This window comes from Pseudopipra pipra, chromosome 2 (genome assembly GCF_036250125.1).
Source record: "Pseudopipra pipra isolate bDixPip1 chromosome 2, bDixPip1.hap1, whole genome shotgun sequence".
In the NCBI taxonomy this organism is placed as follows: Eukaryota; Metazoa; Chordata; class Aves; order Passeriformes; family Pipridae; genus Pseudopipra; species Pseudopipra pipra.
Window position 1 is genome coordinate 84287418 of NC_087550.1, and position 20871 is coordinate 84308288.

Below are 20871 nucleotides of genomic sequence, written 5' to 3' on the forward strand. Positions count from 1 at the left end.
TTTTCTTCACATGAAAAACCTCTTTTATTGGTTTCCATTTTCGGGTATTGTCTGAACTTTCATGGAAAATTGTTCATGAATTGTTTATATTTGAGAAACAAATTTAAAAGTTCATAAAATATTTTTAGGAAATGTTTCTCTTTCATTTATTTATTGGTTTATTTATTTATTTTACTTTCAGAAAGTCTGTTGTGCAAAGCAGAGGAGCAGCATACAAGCAGAATTCAACCGAAGGAAACAAATCTTGCTTGCCTTACTCTTCAGTTAATGGGATGCCACACCTAAGACAGGGAAGTTATGTTGCATCTCTAAAGGCTGTACTGGTGACTGGAGACAGATCTGTGTTTGTTCCTGTCTGTCAAAACACGCTGGCAGGAACAGAAGGTGTTCTGTCATGTCCAGTCTCTTCTTTATACATTTACATGGGTTGGGATGGAGTCACAATTTCATTGTTTTGTTGCAGCTTCACACCAGTGGAACTATACTGGAAGACTGAATAAAATGAGGAAAAGAAGAAAATTGAGCCTGTTGGTTTGAGATGGAAAACTTTGCACTATTGTCTTATTTCTCTGGAGTGTCTGATTTTAGTTTACCATGCTTGCTTATATCCCATACAAAGCAAGGTGTAGTATAGAAAGATGACTCTGGGTAAGAAACGCGCCCCAAATTCTAGAAACATCCACACAATTGCAACTTCCCTTTCTCGGGAAAGGGTCAGTATTGCAGTCATGTTGAAGGTGTATATGTTAGGATTTACACTTAAGTTAAACTTGCAGGATTGGAATATTTTTTCAAGAGGAACAACTCCACATCTTTGCCCTGTGTGTGCCAGGAAACAGATTTCTGTTACCTGATGAGATCCTTGTCTTTTTATTCCATTAAAAATTATATTAGTATCATATGAAAGATACTCTGGTTTTCATCTCTGTAGCATCTTTCAAACCTCCTTATTAGCAAGGAGCAGTTTCACAGTTCACAGCCCTGAAAAATGAACAGTGACTTTGTTCTGACATGCTCTAAGATAACCATAGACAGTGTGTGCATGTCTGCCTGCTGGCAGTGCAATACATGCTCAGCCTTGGTGCTGGGGGCAGCTGGGGCCACAGCAGCCTCACCTCCATTGGGCTGTCAGATTTGGCAAGCCCTAACACAACCCATGGAATCACAGAGTGGGTAAGGTTAAGAAGGATCATCTGCTTCAACCTCCCTGCTCAAGCAGGGCCATCCTAGAGCACATTGCACAGGATTGTGTCCAGATAGTTCTTGAATATTTCCGGTGAGAGAGACTCCACAGCCTCTCTGGGCAGCCTGTTCCAGTGCAGTCACCTGTACAATAAAGTTTTTCCTTATATTCAGGTGGAAATTCCTGAGCATCGATTTCTGCCCATTGCCTCTTGTCATATTTCTTGGTATCGCCGAGAAGAGCCTGGCTCCATCAATGAGACACATGGTCCATGATACAGGTGTCATGAGATCCAATTATTCAATGCAAACTTCTGTTTTAATGACTGGATATATTTTTAATGCTAGAGGACACATTTCACTTTTTTCCTAGCCAATGGAGAAAATATGCACCATCACATTATTTGCAAGTTATGGGAAATAAATCTCAGTTTTTATGTTCTTTTTCTACTACTTTTTCTACTTGCTAAAAAGGGCATAATCACTCAAAAAGATATAATTAAAATTTTATAATAATATGACAGGTGATGATAATAATAGAATCATAGAATGTTAAGGGTTGGAAGAAACCTTAAAGATCATCTAGTCCCAACCCCTCCATGCCTTGGCAGGGTCACCTCCCACTACCCCACATTGTTCAAGGCCTTATTCAACCTGGCCTTGAACACTGCCAGAGTTGGGGCATCCACAACCTACCTGGGCAACTTGTTCCAGCATCTTACCACCCTCACAGTAAAAAGACTTCTTCCTAATATCTAGTCTAAATCTCCTCTCTTCCAGTTTGTACCCATTACTCCTTGTCCTATCACTACAGACCCTTGTGAAAAGTCCCTCACTGGCTTCCCTGCAGGCCCCCTTCAGATACGGAAGGCTGCTGTGAGGTCTCCACACAACCTTCCCTTCTCCAGGCTGAACAGCCCCAACTTTCTCAGCCTGTCTTTGTAGGGGAGGTGCTCCAGCCCCCTGATCAACTTCATGGCTTCCACTGGACTTGCTCCAAGAGTTCCGTGTCCTTCTTATGTCGAGGTTCTTTCTGACCTAAGAAATGCGTGATAGCACCTCTTTGCAAAATACTTCATGCCTGCATTAGTGGAGAGTAGGAGATGGGATATAAAACAGGGCTCCTGTGCTGTGCACCGGTGACCCACACCTTGAGTACTGTTTTCAATTCTGGGCCCCTCAATTCAGGAAGGACACTGAGGTTCTGGAGCAGGGCAATGAAGGTAGTGAAGGGTCTGGAGCACATGTGCTGTAAGGAGTGGCTGAAGGAGCTGGGGTTGTTTCCCCTGCAGAGGAGGAAGCTCAGGGGAGGGAGACCTTATTGCTCTCTACAGCTTCCTGAAAGGAGGTTGTAGCCAGGTGGAGGTTAGCCTCTTATCCCAGGCAACAGTAGAGAGGACAAGAGAACAGTCTTACGCTGTGCCAGGGGAGGTTTAGGTTTAACATTGGGAAGAATTCCTTCACAGAAAGAGTGATTAGAAATTGGAATGGGCAGCCCAGGGAAGTGGTGGAGTCACTGTCCAGGAGGTATTTAAGGAAAGACTGGATGTGGTGCTATGGTCTAGTTGATATGGTAGTGCTCGTTCATAGGTTGGACTGGATATCCTCGGAGGTATTTTCCAACCCAGTTGTTTCCGTGATTCTGTGGTTTAAGCCCACGCCAGCTAGTGCGCAGCTGATGACCGGCGCAGCTGCAGCCCCCCAGGCGAACACCCTTCCCCTCACGGCGGGGCGACCGCCGAGGGACTCTCCCACCGCCGGACGCCCACGGCCGCCAAAGCCGTATCCCCGAGCTTCCCCTTTCCCCTTCACTCCCCGGCCCGGCTCCGCCCCCCGGCCCCGCCGCCACATAAGACCGTCGGTGCCTCCACGCCCCTGCCCGGCGCGCAGCGGGAGGCTGAGGATCCGCGGCAGCCATGGTGTTGAACCCCGTGCTGGGGAAGCTGGTCAGCAAGCGGGTGGTGCTGGCCAGCGCCTCGCCGCGCCGCCGGGAGATCCTCACCAACACGGTGAGTGCGGCCGGGCAGCGCTCGCCTCGCCCGGGCCGCGGTGTGCGGGCAGCGGCCGCCTCCAGCCGCCGGGCCGGGCCTGCGGGGCCCGTCCGCTCCCTGCTCCATGGGATCGGTGGGAGCGGGCCGGGGGGAGCGAGGTAGCCGTGTCCTTTCCGTAAAGCATTTAAGGAGCGCAAAGAAGGCCATAACTCGTCGTTCACCCCGTTCAGCCCCTGCCTCGCTGGGCAGGCCGCGGGAGGCTTTTGAATAGCACTTCGGTATTACCCATCCAGTTTAGATTGCTTAGTGTTATTATTCTTAATAATTCAACTGAGAAATTGAACTTACGTGGAAAAAAATAACTTCACAGTACGAAGTGCTGAGGTTCAGGCATGTACTCAGTTGTTAGAAACCTAAGGTGCCTGCTGGGTGTAGTAAATTCGCAAGTGTAACCTGGAAACAAAAAATTGAGGTTTGTTTTTTTTTTTTTTTTTTACAAAACCATACAGAAACCGGATGGTTTTGTTTTCTCTCCATCACATGTATAAGGACATGTAAAGGCTGGTAAAGCTCCTATAAGACTTTGCACAAGTGCTGTGGAGAGATTCAATTAAAAAAAAAATCCACTAGTAGAATACTCTGTTTATGAAGCATATAAGTTTTATACTGTTAGTTCTTATAGGAAAAGACTGATGAAATTACTAATGCAGTTAGCTTCTAATAAATAAGATCAAATAAGCACACTGGTTTAGAAGTTCCTTCTGACTGCTTTTTTGTGTGTTTTTTTTAGGCTGTTTGCAAATTATATGTGTGTGCTAAACACTGTGGTAGAAGCACTGTGTTCTTCCCCTATGGGTTTGCCGGGGGAGATGTGTTAAAGTGGAAAGAGCAAGAAGTCAAATTTGCTACTTGCTTGATATGCCTTGCGAGCAATATTTAATAATGAGACCAGATTGATTGCATCACTTTCCTCTGTTACAGGGCCTGCGGTTTGAGGTGGTTCCATCCTGGTTTAAGGAGACACTTGAAAAGTCATCTTTTGCAGCCCCTTTTGAGTATGCTGTGGAAACAGCAAGACAGAAAGCTCTTGAAGTAGCGAACAGAATGCATGTAGTAAGTTACTAGCTATTTTGGCAACGAGATTTTTGTCTTTAGGTGGTGCGTGTTCCTGTGACTCATTTTGCATGCACTGCTTAAGTGACCTCTGAGTCCTTTTTCTCCACCGAAGGTGAATAGCTATTTTTCTGTCATTTGTGAAAGACAGCTTTCTGAAATTAATTTGCCTAATCAAAACTCTCATGCCTGCAGTTCAGGCTTTGCACAAACTGCAGTAGCCTGCATCTTTCGTTAGTGGCAAACCTCCTCTTGTTTGGGAGATAGTTCCTTTGAAAAGTCAGGTGTGTGGCTGACCTAATTCCAGGTGTTTGTTGATTGTGAAGACAGACTATGGAAAAACCCTGATATGAATCCAATGCTTTGCTGTAGCATTCACTGAGCAGTAGTGACAACAATAGCTCAGAATTTGTGAGTGTAGAAATACCAGACGAAAGCAGAAAAAAAGACAAATTCTATTCTGGACAAAGAAACACTCAGTTTCATTTCAAGAAGGGAGAAGTTGATGTGCCTTCAGGTTCTGTAGACAAGAACCTAGTTTTGTAACCTAAATTTTATCAACCAGTGATGCAGCTTAAACTGTCAATGATGTATTTGACTTATGACCTTGACTGTTATCACTGTGTTTGAGCCATAAGGCTGTTGTCTACCAGGACCTATTTTGAAGTCTAGCTGATTAAATCCCATAAAATGCACCATAATAATTTCTTAATAATAAAGCTTTGAAAGAGAGAGGTATGTTTGTTGATGCTATACTGGTGTCAGGAAAGGAATATTGAACACTTTAAACTAACTGTGTTGTCAGAGGTCACCATTCTTCAAAGCAAATATTGCATGATCTCTAAAGTAAATTGTTACCCAGTTTTCTGTCAACTACTTTTCAGACAATGATACAACATTAGGAGAGTGGATTTTAAACCCAGCCTCACTAAATGACTTACTTTGGACTTTCATTACAAAACACTGTGCTGGGGATAATGCTTGTTCAATGGATTTCAAAATACTTCTTCATACAGGAATTAGTACCGCTAATTTTAGACATCATTTAGCAATTTAAAGCATATCAACAGCATTTCTATAGAAGAATTGCCTCCCTACAAATGTTTTAATGTAATGGTCACAGTTACAGATAGGTTTCCTGTCATGATGTGTTAAATAATAACCATGTACCTGATAACATGCAAGTAAATCAAAACTCAGCTGTTAAGGACAGATGCAGTTTAAAGTCCAGAAAAAGCTACAAGGACTTTTTATATAATGCTACCTCTCAATACCAGAAAATGGACTGTATATGTTCCCTTTTCAAAGAGATAAGAGAGGTGTAGCTGGAGAAAATGGTTTTTATTTTTCAATAAAACTTGACTTGGAAATGTGATCCCAGAGGGCTGTATTCTCTGGCTTCCATACTCTTCCATACACTGGCTTCCATAAGGGCACTTCCTTTAAAGGAATTGTCTGCCACCTTGACCTTTGAGAATGCCTTTGTTATTTCCTGGATGCAGTTGTTCATTAGCAACGTATTTGAGCAAATTTGTGATGTGAGAATAGGCTGCTCAAGCTTCACTTTTATGGCCATATGAGTGATTGCTGTTTTCCACACAGTGCAAATGAAGAAATTGTCTCGTTTTCAGATCAGTGTAGAGCCCTCCTTGTAAACCAGTAAACTGATGTTTTCTCACTGTAAATTTTAAAAGATATCTATCTATTCTGACAAATTATTATTATCTTCTTTCTTTATGCCTTTGCAGAAGCATATGAGAACACCTGATGTTGTCATAGGAGCAGACACTATTGTGGTAAGAAGTCTTCTGTGGTTTAGCATTATTTTATGACAAGTATAGGAAATACTTGCATCTTTAAAGTTTGAAAGCTGCCTTCACCGGGAAGTTTGTGTTTCTGGATGAGTCTTTTTTCCCAACAAGGTAGTTTTTGAAATCTTGAGAGCCAGAGGCCTTGCTGCTGGTTTTGCAAACACTAGTACTGCATAAGTATTGCCTTGAATCCTCTAATATGTAATGGAAATCCTGTTCTCAGGCAACTGTTGGCTGTCGAAGTCCAGATCAGGTAAACTGTTCAGTGTTGTGCCTTGTAGAAGGCATCATTTTATACCTGTCATCTCCACAGAGATGGTGCATGGTTAAGGGCAGAAAAAGTTGGATTGCCCTTTTGTTTGAGAGTTGCCACCACTGGAGGGGATAGAGTGTGGCGCTCATTATGTGCCTGACCCTAAATTACCTGTTCTACCAAAATATCTGTGCTTCTTGCTCTACTCAGTAGACTCATGTTTGAAGCCCTGACTGAAACCACGGTTTAAACATAATTTCTGACCTCAGTTTCTGAAAAGTAATAAAAAACAGCACATTCACTCTTGTCTTTCTGTTTTAGTCTGTGGATGAGCACATCTTGGAGAAACCAGTTGATAAGCAAGATGCCTATAGGATGCTGTCAAGGTCTGTAGTTTTAAGTAAGATTCCAAATATGTATATTAAACTGTTTTCAAAGGAGCTGTACAGATTCCTTGATGTATATGAGAATCTCCATGGACACAAATTTTTCAGTGATTTTTAAGCAGAGTAAACCAGTGCTTCCACTGAAAAAGTTAGACCTGCTTTTATGTTACCTATGGCTGCTTGCTCTTGCCCCTCCACTGTAGGAAGCTGATCAGAGACATAATGAACTGTTTTGTTTTCACTTGGATTGATTTTCAGAATCACTTATCACAAGACTCTGTATGCTTCAGCTGGTACAGGATGGGGAGATAGGGAGAGAAATCACAGTGGGAAGGAGGACGGAACCATCATAGCAGTGGCTTGAGGCTTGAGATTTAATGGAATAATGATAGCGTATCTTGGGTTGGAAGGGACCTTAAAGATCATCTAGTTCAAACCCCCCTGCCATGGGCAGGGACACCTTTCACCAGACCAGGTTGCTCAGAGTTCCATCCAGCCTGGCTCTGAACACTTCCAGGATGGGGCAGCCACAGCTTCTCTGGGCAACCTGTTCCAGTTCCTCACCACCCTCATAGCATAGAACTTCCTCCTAATATCTAATCTAAGCCTACTCTCTTTTAGTTTGAACCTACTCCCCCTTGTCCTGTCACTACAGGCTCTGGTAAAAAGTCCCTCTCCATCTTTCTTGTAGGCTCCCTTCAGGTACCAGATGGCTGCAATTAGTATTACACATACAAGAAAGTACATGATCATATGAGTTCACGAACAGTTTCTTTAAATTGTGTAGTTTAACTGAGGAGGAAAAATCTCTTTCCATCAATGTTCTCCATAGTTGGTAGGTTGGTGGGGTTTTTTTGAGGTTTCTGCTTTTTTCCTACTACAAGCTTAATGTTGTTTTATAGCACTTTTTTTTTTAAAGAAACACTAACTAACTAATTCTAATCACCTTTCTGAAGGATGAGATGTGAGGAATCCTCAGATCATGCTTCTGTTTTATTGGGGAGTAGAGGAAGAAAAACTGCTTGTTTCGTCAGTTTACATTATAACTCAGACATCTAAAAAGTGAATACAAGTGGCTTGATGGTTTTTTGAGTTTTGCTCTGTAAGTGTATATAGATTTTTAATTTTTTTCATTGTTGAATGTTTGATCCTTTGTGGCATGTTCAAATTTAAAAGTAGTTTTTTAAAACAAAGAAGGGCTAGCAACCTGTGTCATCAGTAGGAGATTCACAAAGGAGTCTTGTCTGGCAAGAGATTTTTCGCTTGAAATTATGCCATGTCCAGGTAATTAAATTTTTTTCCCCCCAGAGCCTAATCTACTTCTAACATATGCAAATGTTTGGGGTTTTGTTTTGTTTGTTGTAAGTTTAGATCAATCGATATAAAATGCATGTAATGTTTAGCTTTTTGGAACTCCAGGAAAAAATGCAGACGATGATACATCTTTGCATATATCCAAGGTGTCAGATGAAAATTTGCACACACTGTTTCATCTTACAATTCAGTGTGGAATCTTTAGGGGACACAAAGAGTGTGAGATGCTTCTGATCACGTCCAAAAATATTCTGGCTAATCATTGAGGCTGTTCCTTAAATAGTCTCTTCAAAGATTCACGTTCGCTTGCTATTTATTATACTTCTATTGCTGACCTTTCCCAAATCTTCATCCATGAAGCCCAGCCATGAGAGTGAGTGAGTGATTGCTGACACAGTAGATTAATGAAGTCCTCAAAACTAATCAGCCGCAGCGTGGCACTTCAGAGCCACTACAAGAGGGAGTGAGGGGAAATGGAATTTGGATTCTCTGCTCTCTGGCTTGCCGTGGGATTTCTGAGGGCCAGTCTGGATGAAATGAGAACATATGCTCTAGTTCCCTATCACTTGCTTAGTCTAAGTTGCATCATCTAGCTGTGTACTGCCAGCTTTTAGTGAAGATGGCTGTAAAAGCAGTATTTGTGCCGACTGGTCTTTTCTAATGCATTTGAAATAGTCACTTTCCTGATGCACAGTGAATAAACTGATAGCATGGACTACTTTTCCAGTACAGTATAAGTGATATTTTGGAGACTTGAAATAACTGAAGCTTTTGATAGTGGGTTGTTTTTTTTTTGGTTTTTTTTTTTTTTGGTTGGTTGGTTTTGTTTTGCCCATGTCTTTTCACCTATATTGAAATGACTAAAATAAAATATATTTGTTCAGGGTGCATGTCAGACCCATTATCACAGAATCATAGAATCAGCTGGGTTGGAAGGGACCTCTGAGATCATCAAGTCCAACCCTTGATCCACTATCGCTGTGGTTACTAGACCATGGTACAAAGTGCCACATCCAGTCTCATCTTAAAAACCTCCAGGGACGGAGAATCCACCACTTCCCTGGGCAGCCCATTCCAGTGCTTGATTACCCTCTCTGTAATGAACTTCTTCCTAATATCTAACCTAAACCTCCCCTGGCGGAGCTTAAGACTGTGCCCTCTTATCTTACTGATAGCTGCCTGGGAGAAGAGACCAACCCCACCTGAGTGGTAGATTAATATAATGGTCTGTTTCTCAGGCTGTAGCAATGTAATCACGTAAACATTTCATAAGACTGTTGCTTAATGCACATCTTTTCCCTGACAGGTTAAATGGGAAAGAGCACAGTGTCTTCACAGGAGTGGCTATTATACACTGCCACAGTAAAGGTATGTGTTTCATTTTATTAAAGCTCGGTATTTGCGTTAGAAGTTATTCTCATAATGACTCACACAAGTGGAAAAAAAAGGATGAAAATGTTTCATTTACAGTCCGAATTGGTTTTCTACTCAAGAATTACCTTATCAAAACAGAAATAAAACCTCCCCACAAAAGCCAATCTTCTTGCTGTATTGAGTTTTCACACAGGAAGGATTACAAAACACTATAGACTTTAGAAATACTGTCTCTGAAAGCTGTGAAACTAATTGAAAGACCAGTGTAAATTGTGGGAATATTCTAAATGAAATTCAAGTAAGGCACTACCAAGTGTGAGACTGAGCAGAAACTGATCCATATTAACTTGATTCCTGTGTTCTGTTTACACTGGCTGATAAATACAAGTGGTTACTGTTATCTGTAGTTACTTCAATTTTCAGTAAATAAGGGCAACTTCAGAGCCATTTTTAGGGCATGAGTAGAGTAATGGCTTAATGGCTCAGACGGTTAAGGAACTGTAGGGAGCAGTACATCAGTGTTCTTTATCAGATAATTTATAGAGTAAGCAAGTGATTTTTATGTGAACTGTACCATTAATATAATTTGAGGAGTGTTTGGGGAGCACTGTAATAATTATGCCAATATTCCTTTTGTTGAGCTTTTGCAGGGATCATTTTTCTGACATTTCACTCAACACAGTCTTTCTGTAGATAAAGTATTTACAGGTTTTAGTATTTTCTGGAGTCGTTGCTTTTAACTCTTGTAAAATAGAAATAAAATCAGTAACCCAGTACCCTTACTAATATGCTAGTACAGTAGAAAGAGAGCTGCTGCAAAAGAAATAAAACACATTATCAAAGGGTTCCAGGGAGCAATCCAGCAACAATAATATTACCTTTAATTGTTTACTGTAGGAAGAAAGTTAAAGTGCACACAACTGTAGTACTGATGCTATAACAGCACATCTCATTTAAAATTTGCAAATTTAAGCCTCATCATATTCAGATGAATAAAAATACTGTAAATCTGCATATTTCCCAAGTGATGCCATCAGTGGAAGGATTTTCTAGAATACATTTTTAGTTTTAGTTTATAATTAAAATGCTTTTGTTAAGTACCACATATATATTACAGATGAAATTTTTATCTTAAGCTGATTGAGGTTTTTTTATCAATACTGAAAGATGTAGTAATCTGTCTTCACATGCAACAATTTTCTTATTTTATCTGGTTTATTAAATGTTTGGGGTTTTATTCCACACTAACACCATTAGGAGTTGATTAGTATTCTCCCCTTGTTCTGTACTGTAGATCTTTCATACTCTTCCTCAAGAATTTCCACTCCTATCAAGACAGTGGTAACAGGAGATGCTGGTTTTGGTGTTTGTAGAAAAGAGCAGAGAGAACTAATAACCTGTAATGTGCACACTCATTTGTGCAAGGTTGTTTCCTTTTGAACGTGTTTTGGAAAAGCCTTCGCCTGGAACGATACCAGATTCAGTGTACCAGGTGCAGCAGGGTCCCTACCCACGTGTTCAGTACTTTATTGCACCTTCCCTCAACCACTTCTAGATAGAGAGGTCTGAAATAATCTTGTCATTTCCTGAGAGATGATAGGAAAGTGTCAGTGGTGGTTACTGATGGGATTGCTAGATGCCTGAGTCTGCAGTGCAGGTGCAGCTGCGCATTCCCACTCTTGTGACAGCTACATATTGAACTATGATGGGTTGTTAAGAGTTCTTTGACAACAGTCATAAAGTTGGAAGGCTAGCTGTAGCCTTCTTTGTACCCAGTGCCAGATGTGTGTGCCAGCGGTCCATAAGCAGCTCTGTATAAGCATTATTAAAGAACATATTCCACAAAGGCAGAGCAATCTGTTAGCCCCAAGACAGGACTGCAGAGCTTGGAAATGCAAGCTTTTACTGTTTTGGGGAAGTTATGAGTCCACTCTCTCTCAAGAATGTTATTAGTCATGTCATACATCTGTGTAGTATCTTTAAGTTTTTCCCCAAGCAAAATTGTCAGATGTTTACCAAATAAAACTTAGATGTTATGCTCTCTAAATTACAATTCCTGTTTCTTTTCTTTTCTGTAGACAGTAAGCTAGAGATGGAAATTACTGATTTCTATGAAGAGACTAAAGTAAAATTTTCTGAGCTGTCTGAAGAGCTCCTATGGGAGTACATTCATAGTGGGGAGCCAATGTAAGTAAGACTGATGCTATCACATGACATTTGAGAATAGGTCTTAGGGTATGTTATTAAGCCACCAGCATGAAGTGTTTGGTCCTGTGAAAAATTGCTTTATGTGTATGATAAATGATAGCATGGGTGATGCAAGGTGAGTATGTTGTTCTTGTTCTTCTCTAGAGCTGTCACTTCAGGGAAAATGAGATACCTTCTTAGAGTCTTAATGCATTTGAAAAGTGAAGACTGGAAATACTCTGGATTAGAGCAAGCACTCATGCAGTATACAGTTAATTCTCTGTCAGCAGAGGCATTCAGGATCTTCAATACCTGAGACAATGCAACTAAGCCATAATTATCTTTTAGCTTGTGTTGCTGCTACCCTTGTAATATACTAGTTACTTATATATGTAGACAATATGTACAAATATACTAGACAACAGTGATTCCACAGAAGAAACAGGATGAGAACAGAATGCCTAACTACTACTACGAAGATGAAGTTGACTAGATTGTTAAAAAAAAAAAAAGACAAGTACTTGTTTGGAGACAACAAGGGAATATTTGTGACTTGAAGGAATTTGCCTTTTCTGTGTCTTAGCTGAAGCCTAGTGAAGGCGTAGTTAGCATTATGGACTGCATATCAGGTGATCTGAGACGACCTTTAGTCTGTAATTTGAATTCTGACCGTGGAAGGATTTAAACTGTAGTGGTTTTTAAATTCATTTGTGCTATGAAGCAATACAGTCATGTTTTACTGGGGAAAGAGAAACCAGTGTAGACTTAAGATTTATTTCAGTGCTTATTTGTAAATGAGGCATACTTTCTGAGCATGCAAGGGTCTCAGCTTATTAAATAGACTGATGCTAAACTGGATTATGCAGAGAAGAATGTTTTGGCAAGACTACAGCTTGTAACAGAAATTCCTGGGGTTTTTGAAAGGTGATCTTTAGCGTGCAGCACATCATAAAGGAGTAGTTTGAAACAGAAATGACCATGGATTTTTAGGACATATGTCAGGTTGAAAATTATTTTTGAATATTCTGACTATTTCCTCTGGAAGAAAATGTACTTAAGGAGTGCTTTGCTGCAACAAAATGGCTCATGAGCAGCACTGGGTCATTCTGTTAATTCTGCTAAACAGGGTGTGTGACAGCAAGGGTTTCTGAAGGACCAAAGGTTCAGAGAATATATTTCATTACTCTCTGAGGCAGAAGACAATTTATCTTAGTTTATAAAATCAAGAAGATAGGAAGCATTTGTTCTGACTCTGTGAAGGAACTGCTAAATGTAATGTCCTCTTGGGTCTGTTTCTTCTTTTCTGGCTCACTGTAGAAAGAAGGCTGGACCATAGTAATCCTAACTGTTTTAGGCTTGTGTAATGAGTAGACTTAGTTTCTGCCAGCCTCTTTGACCCAGCTTTTTATTTTGTAATCTTTCCCTTGTGAACAACTTTCTCCCCTCACAACTTCCAGTGTGAGGATCCGGTGTGTTTTTTGGTAGCTCTTCTATTTATGGCAGCGAAACCAAAGGACTGCACTCTTGGAAAGAGGTGATTACAGAGGGTGGAACTCTACAGTTTCAGCCTTAACTGTGAAGTAATAAAATGTAGAATGTAAATGTCCTACTCAGGATCCAGTACCAGAATATAAAGTTCTGTAGAAAAATAAATAATATGTGGCCAGTTGTGTTAATGGTCTTGGTGGGATATGATACTACTGCTTTTGATGGTCACAGTGTTTTTTGCCTCCCTGTGAGCATATACAAAAATGACTTCACCCTACTGGTCTGTGACTTAATTTAAAAATGAAAAGACATTTTAGTCATTATAATATTCCTAATTTAGTTGGTGTAAGTCTTAAGAATATTATAAAAGAATAATTTAAACAATGACAAAGCTGGTGCTTAAAATACCAGATAAAAGGAAAATCCCTGTTCCCTAACTTATAGCAATTCAAAAATCGCATTTGCTGGGATACCGATTCTTCTGTTTCTTTTAGGAGACTATTAGAAAGGGAATCTGGAAATAAGTTCTAAAAATGTAAAGAACTGTTTCTGATCAAATCTAAGATGAAAAATTTGCAATTATTCTTTGTCTAGTAACTTCCTTTCACAAGCAGTTTATGTAATTCCATGCTACCTTAAGTTAATAAATCCAAGAGTGACTGACCTTTGGTTTCAAAGCTTGCTGACGTAGGCTTTCAGATTCTGTAGTTATGTAGGAAACATACTTTTAACTGCCTTCTTCCTTCTATGCAAATAGTAAAATTGTTGGGTCTATTGCAGCTTATCTGCTTGTATGTATTTCCAGTCCACACTGTGGAATTTGCATAATTACACCTAAAGACAAACTAGATTTCCAAGGTTACTTTCTGTGCACGTACGTTCCTGTGCCAAATTACCAGCATTACCGTGACATCTAAGAGCACAGTGTTGTGAACCACAATTCTACTCGTATCTTGGATGGTTGTGCAGGAGTTGGATAGGGCTGAATGGAATGTAGTGGAATTTGTTTGAACGGGTTGCTCCTTCACAACAGAGTCCTGTCTTCCCAATCCTCGGTTTAGGCATTGCTGTGATTTGAGAACTGCAAGATGCATTCTAAGGTCATTTTAGTTCTAGGATGCCATCTTCATTGTGAGCTACTTTGGGACCTGACATATTCCTAAAGGCTTTTCAGCCTTGTGGAATAGGGTGAGGGTCAGCATGCATCTGAGTGACCCAGTGGCAGTGTTGGTCTCAGTGACTCTTGCTGTTACCTTTTTGGTAGCCAGGTCTTGGGGAATGCTGGGTAACCTATGGCAATACAGTCAGCTGGTGTTACCTCCTGATTAGGGGACTGTGGCATTTGGGCTGTCTGAAACATGAAGACCTTTGGCTACTCACCCTTAGCAGAAATACTGATCTTTATATTTATCTTGTGATTTATAAATTGAAGTGTTGAGCGTAGCTAGTAGATTTAATCTGCCTCTAACATGAGTACACTATTATATATATTATATAATCTTTATTCCAGCTTCTGCAGTACTGGTGGATTTTTTGTGTTCTGTGTTACCTTTGCTCTTAACCCTAATTAGATATATGTTGGTTTTCCTTTATCTTCCCCAGGGACAAGGCGGGTGGATACGGTATCCAGGCCCTTGGTGGTATGTTGGTTGAGTATGTCCATGGAGACTTCTTGAATGTGATGGGATTTCCTCTGAATCACTTCTGCAAAAAGCTAGCAGAATTGTACTATCCACCCTCTAAGCATAATGTACAACATAAAAAGTATGACTCTATCCCTTCTGTGGACACTTTTGAGAACCTAAGTGATGGAGAAAGTGAATCTTCAAATTTCACAGAGCACAAAGGTGCCAGTAAGTTGGACAGCAGTGGGAAGCATTCCTCAGGAGGTGTTTACACTTCTGAAAACAGTTCTGGTGTCAGAACTGGTTTTACAGTACCTTTGGAAAATCAGAATGGAGTGTCACAAAGAGCACCAGAAGTTCCATCTAAAATTCTAGAGCTGATGGATGGTTTTAGGGCTTCAAAGGTAAGGAAAAAATAAGACTGTTCATTACATTGCTGTCTGATATGATTGTTTCATTGGGCTTCAGTATGTACCAGGTAATATGAAATACTTGAGCTGGAGTATGAATGTATTAATAATTAGAAAAAAAGGACCACTGAAGTTCTAGCGAGTCTAAGATAGCTGAAACATTGTTGGGTGGGTTTTTGTATTTGCTTTTATCTGTTCTGTCTGTTCTATGAAATTTCAGTTACCCATTTGATAATTTTCTCTCTCGAGATAAGAGGGAAAAGAAGTTTTGTGAGGTTTTGTGGTTTTTTTTGGTTTGTTTTTTTTTTTTAACTGATCAGAAGAGCACAACCAAGCTGAAATTTATATACTCTGCAAAGAAAGCATTTAATATGGCTAACTTACCTGCCTTAAAACTGTGACAAGAATTGTGTATATTATATTTCCTTTCTGACTTTTAATGCTTAGCATTAGAATTCTGTGGAAGAGCTTAATTTTTTTATTGCCTCTTAAGGATATTGTTTTTTAACAACCTACTTTGTGTTCCAGATGTGTTTAACTGATAATATCCATACTGTATGTGATGGTTGCATACTCATAAGAGCTCATGAACAGAGTCACATGCTCTATGTAGCAGCCAAGCATGATGAGAACTGTATAGCTGGACATTTTAAGTACCCCAGGTTTTCTACTCACAGTTTCAGTGTAGTGAAGATGATAGTGAAGAAGGGGAAGAAGAAATGAACAATGATCATTCTAATAGATTACTGTTCTCCATCAAGTCACTTGTGCTTTTGGAAAAGCAAGTGCTAAATAAAAGTGCTAAAGTGGCAATGAAATGCAAACTTGGAACTAAATATATAAGGAGTTTGAGGGGTAAGAGGGAAGTTAACCTTTTCCTCTGTTTAATTTCTATTAAGCAGAAGGTCAATCCATTTCCTTGATTACCATTAATTTTTAAGTACATTATAGTCGCTTGCAGTTGCAAAGAAATGCATTCTATGGTTGCTGTGTGCCTTCACTCTTGAGCACTACATAAATTTCTTGGTTTTAGGTGTTTTAACTACTTTAGAATCCTGAAACTGCAAAATCGCAGATTTCAAACAAAGAGGTATATATTATTACATGTCATTAACTTTCCTCTCTGGTTTGGTTAGTATATCTTCACAAGTTCAGCTAAGGTTTTCAGCTTAGACCACTATTGCCCACGGGCTTTTCTTCACCATGAGGCACTATCTGTTCTCTCATCCCCATTCCATATGTATGTATCCTATTAATAAGCTGTGATGTAGTGCAGCTGTGTGGTGAAGTTGTTTGGGTTTTTTTCCCTTAATTTTAATAAAACAAGGACCCATATCATAGCAACTGACTCTGTTACACTGTTTTTGTGGAGAGTTTCAGTTCTATATGTTTTGGGTAAATCAAATTTAATTTGATCTTTTGGTATTGATTCATATGCTTAAGAATGTTTGACCTTATGGAACAGTCTTATAGATGAGAGTCTGCTAGATATCTGAATAAAGAAGTGATCTTCGTGCAAAATCTTTAGGCTGCATCCCAGAATATTTTGAGTTCCCTTCTCTCCTAAACGCTTTTGCTAAAAAACCTGTTATCAGCTAAGATACTGAAACCCTCTGAGAGGGAAAGAAGCAATTTTTAGGAGTTTGTTAAGCTGTGTTGCACTTCAAGAACAGTAGTTGCGTAGAATAATTGTAGGCAGATTCTTTTGTTTCTTGGTTGCAGTCTTTTAAACTCAACACACTATAGCAATTTTTTTACCTACATGTAGGCTCTGCTTGTAGCCTCTAAGCTGAAGATATTTGATCATCTGAAACATAAAGGTCCACTGAAGGCTGTGGATATTGCAAATGAGATTGGAACCTCTGTGTGTGGAACAGAAAGACTCCTTGATGCGTGTGCTGCTCTTGGATTACTGGAGAAGACACGACAAGGTGACTAATTTATCTTCCCTGCAACTCCATGTAACTGAAAGACTATAGGACCAGAAGAGATGCTTTGAAGGTGTATCAAGTCTAACTTGATATTGTGGGTAACTTGGATTTGGGGGAAGGGGGAACAGATATTGCTCCTTTGCTTTAATTATCAGTAGCTGGAATTGGTCCATGTTGGGGCAAGCTTTATGCAACAAACACATTCAGGTGTCCTTTGTGGAAACCTTAGATTGTGTTTGCTCTCTGGACATAGTACTGAGCAAGTATCTAAGAAAAGGTTATATGGACAGTCCCAGGGAGCAGTGTAATAGCTCAGATGTGTCATCTGCACTTGGGTCACAACAACCCCCTGCAGCACTACAGGCTGGGGGAAGAGTGGTTTTAAAGCTGCCCACCTGGGGGTGCTGGTCAACAGCAGATAGATATGAGCCAGCGGTGTGCCCAGGTGGCCAAGAAGGCCAATGGTGTCCTGGATTGTATCAGAAATAGTGTGGCCACACAGAAATAGTGTGGAACAGGGCAGGGATCCTCCCCTTGAATCAGCACTGGTGAGGCCACACCGCAAATCTTGTGTTCACTTTGGAGCCCGTCATGACAAGAAGGACACTGAGGTGCTGGAGTGTGTCTAGAGAAAGGTAACAGAGGTGATGAAGGGTCTGGGGTACAAGTCTTATGAGAAGGGAGCTGGGATTGTTTAGCCTGGAGAAAAGGAGGCTTAGAGGAGGCCCTATCACCCTCTACAACCACCTGAAAAAAGGCTGTAGCAAGGTCAGAGTTGGTCTTTTCTCAAAAGTAACAAGCAACAGGGTAAGAGGAAATGGCCTTGAATTGTGCTGGAGGAGATTTAGATTGAATACTAGGAAAAATTTATTCTCTGAAAGAGTTGTCAAGCATTGGAACAGGCTGCCCAGGGAAGTGGTTGAGTCACCACCCCTGGAGCTATTTAAAAGGCATGTAGATGTGGCACTTGGGGACATAGTTTAGTGGTGAATTTGACAGTGTTGGGTTAAAGGTTGGACTTGATAATCTTAGAAGCACTTTGGAAAAGACTTTTATGTTTCTATCTAAAGTAATGGTCAAATTCCATTCCCTGCTGCAGCAGTGCAGTCAGTCTTCAGCAGAGAATCGGGATTTTAATGAGAGCTCTGGAATGTGTCCTTTCGTGAACAACAATCTAAATTTTAGTTCCCTTAACTGTAACAGTCCTTGAAAGTCTATGTAGGTGAGAGAGTCAGTATTAGGAATAACTTTTTCAGTCCACACTATGTATTTCTAAGTTTCCATATATATCATGTACATAGTAAGACATGAAATGATTGAGTGCCAAGAAAAGGAGATAAAGGAGTCTTTTTAACTTGGTTAAAGGTCAAGACAAAGGCAAAACATACTGGAGAAAGCTTGAATTTAGGGAAGAAGAAGCCATAATCTAAACAAAAATGCAATCAAGGATGAGGAACTTCTAACACTCTCCCTTGAATATTAGGGATCTGAGGTACTCAGATTTAAAACAAAAATAATAAGTTAATGTGTATTTATATTTTTCAGCATCTAAATTCTTTTTAGGAACTAAGTACTTGCTCCTTTCAGAGTGACAAGAGTTTGGGAATTCTTTACTTTTTATGCAAAATTTCTATTAATAGCTCATAAGATCAGGATTTGCTAGCAGGAAAACATGCTTTCAGATTTTAAGTGACAGTTGTAAAGTACCGAAACAAAGCTGGTTACAATTGTTTTCTTCCCATAAGGTTACAGTAATACAGACTCAGCAAATACCTTCCTGACCTCAGATGGTGAATACTCACTTCATGGCTACATTATTCACTCTAATGATCACCTTTGGCCTCTCTTTACAAACTTGGAGTCTGCTATCAAAGAAGGCACTAGGCAGAACCATCGAGCCTTTGGAAAGAAAGAAGAGGATTTATTTAAGGTAATAAAAACTCTCATTAGTATCAAAGCCAGCTGTGAGGAGCCCAGAACTGATCTAGGGGCAAATGGAGACTGTGCTGTCTCAGGAAGTTTGTCAGTCTCAGAAATGGTAGAAACACAGAGCAACTCATGAGTCCCAGGCTTTTGTTCCCTTCAACTTTAGGCTATGAAGTGGTAGAGCAGTTACAGAACATATTGGGAAATTCAAGCACTGACAAAAATTCTGTCTGAAGTGTTGCCCATCCCACAGACACACCCACAGAACAACCTCTAAGCTTGTTTAATTTACATTTGTGTTCTTTTTATAAAACCAATTAGTACCTTATCACACATGCACTCCTTTCATATTAGGTGCCAGTCACTTGATACTGATGTGCATCCCATTTGGGCTGTTCTGACTGTGTAGTCAAAGCTGTTTTCTGTTGGAGAAGGGATCTAATCTCCTTTATGATGGTTTGTAGTTTTGTATGTGCTTCAAGCTGCTGTATGTTGCTGATAAAATTGTAATCCTTTCCACCAACTGTTTCCATCTCTCTGGCATTCCTTTTCCAATGCTAGCCCAGGTGCATGTGTTCAGACTGGAGAATCACTTAGGGTTATAATTAGCCTAACTTGTGAGTTACCCATCTGGTGAAGCAGGTGGAGAGGCATAAATATTTGTGCCTGTTTAAGGAGGGAGCTGTTAGCGTGAGCAGGAGAATGTCAGGAGTTCATCTCTGACAGCAGCGCTGGCTTAAATTGCGTACTTCAGACTACATCCTGAGGTTCTTAATTTGTATTTAACTTCTAGATGGTGATGAAACCAGCCTCCTAAAGGAGATGTCTACATCCCTCATGTACAGTTGATGGAAGGAAATAAGAGCTTTTGGAGACTTAGGAAGGTCTTGTTAACCTAATGTTAGTATTTAGATTACTGGTGAACAGAAACTCCTTTAGGAATCATTCAAAGGGTCCTTCAAAGAGAATTAATATACTTTGTGTTAGGATAGCTGCTGCAGTAGATGCCTAAATTTATATACTAATTCAGTGATTTAATGAATGTGAACTGGATCTCATCCTTTGTTACACACCTGGATTTTACCAACTTGCCTTCACTTGAGTGATGCCTGTGACCAGTCTGGACCTGGGCTCTCTATATGTACAGGATAGTATGTCTGAGCAGAAATACATGAGCACTGTGCACACCACAGCCTAGAGGTTCTTCTGTTCCACTGTAGCCACAAAACCAGCCATAACTGGTGAAATCTGTATGAAAGTGAGACATAAAGGGATTCATGCATATGTATCATGTAATGAGATTTTGATACTGAATGCTTGCTTCTTCCCTAATTAAAAAAAAAAAAAAGCCAACAAAAAATTGCATGAGCTTTAATGTTTCAGATTTACATTATAGTCCAGTTATCTGGTTATTTTCCCATGATGGGAGAATAAATGTCAGAATTAAATGAAAGCAATTTGTGAGTATGTCAAGAAGAAGGAATACCTGAGGTTGTCTTTCAGTCTCCTAAATCTGCCCTTTCAAGCAGTTTAAAGTCTGGAGACATCTTACTGTGGAACAAATGTGTTAGTAATTATATGTGAAAGACACACTACTTCTTCAAAAGGCACTTTTCAGATTACCTCTTTTTCCTGCTATGATGCCCCCGCTCCCACGGGTAGAAGTGTTGAATTTAACAGCCTCTGGGAGTTCACCAAGACCCAGTTCAAACCAGACAAGTTTGTCTTGTGAGACACACTGCAAAAGACATCTGTGATCAGAATTCTTGAGGGGATGCAAAAGTCTGCTTTTCACTACAGTAAAACAACAAAGGACTTTCATTAGCAATTATTCAGTGGCACTTTTAACTGATCTTTTATTTTTAGAATTCTAATGTTCA

The 20871-nt window shown here is 40.1% G+C and overlaps 1 protein-coding gene and 1 long non-coding RNA gene across 5 annotated transcripts in view; one reads left to right on the forward strand and one right to left on the reverse strand.

The window, feature by feature from the left end:
- Positions 1–3176, reverse strand: LOC135409972 (uncharacterized). The gene is made up of 2 exons (XR_010428458.1): positions 3062–3176; positions 1–492 (listed from the first exon to the last, which is right to left on the reverse strand). It is a non-coding gene; the product is annotated as an uncharacterized LOC135409972 (long non-coding RNA).
- The window catches only part of ASMTL (acetylserotonin O-methyltransferase like), a 24946-nt gene continuing 7146 nt past the window's right edge, over positions 3072–20871 (forward strand). For 3 of the 4 annotated variants that reach the window (XM_064646173.1, XM_064646175.1, XM_064646174.1), the window contains exons 1-9: positions 3072–3191; positions 4155–4286; positions 6035–6082; positions 6672–6736; positions 9357–9418; positions 11503–11611; positions 14702–15128; positions 16903–17065; positions 18811–18995. In XM_064646173.1, coding sequence (XP_064502243.1) covers positions 3099–3191; positions 4155–4286; positions 6035–6082; positions 6672–6736; positions 9357–9418; positions 11503–11611; positions 14702–15128; positions 16903–17065; positions 18811–18995 — 1284 coding nt within the window. In that variant the 5' untranslated portion in view covers positions 3072–3098. Of the gene's footprint in view, positions 3192–4154; positions 4287–6034; positions 6083–6671; positions 6737–9356; positions 9419–11502; positions 11612–14701; positions 15129–16902; positions 17066–18810; positions 18996–20871 lie in introns of those variants that run through there. The other variant, XM_064646177.1, reaches the window with a different exon arrangement.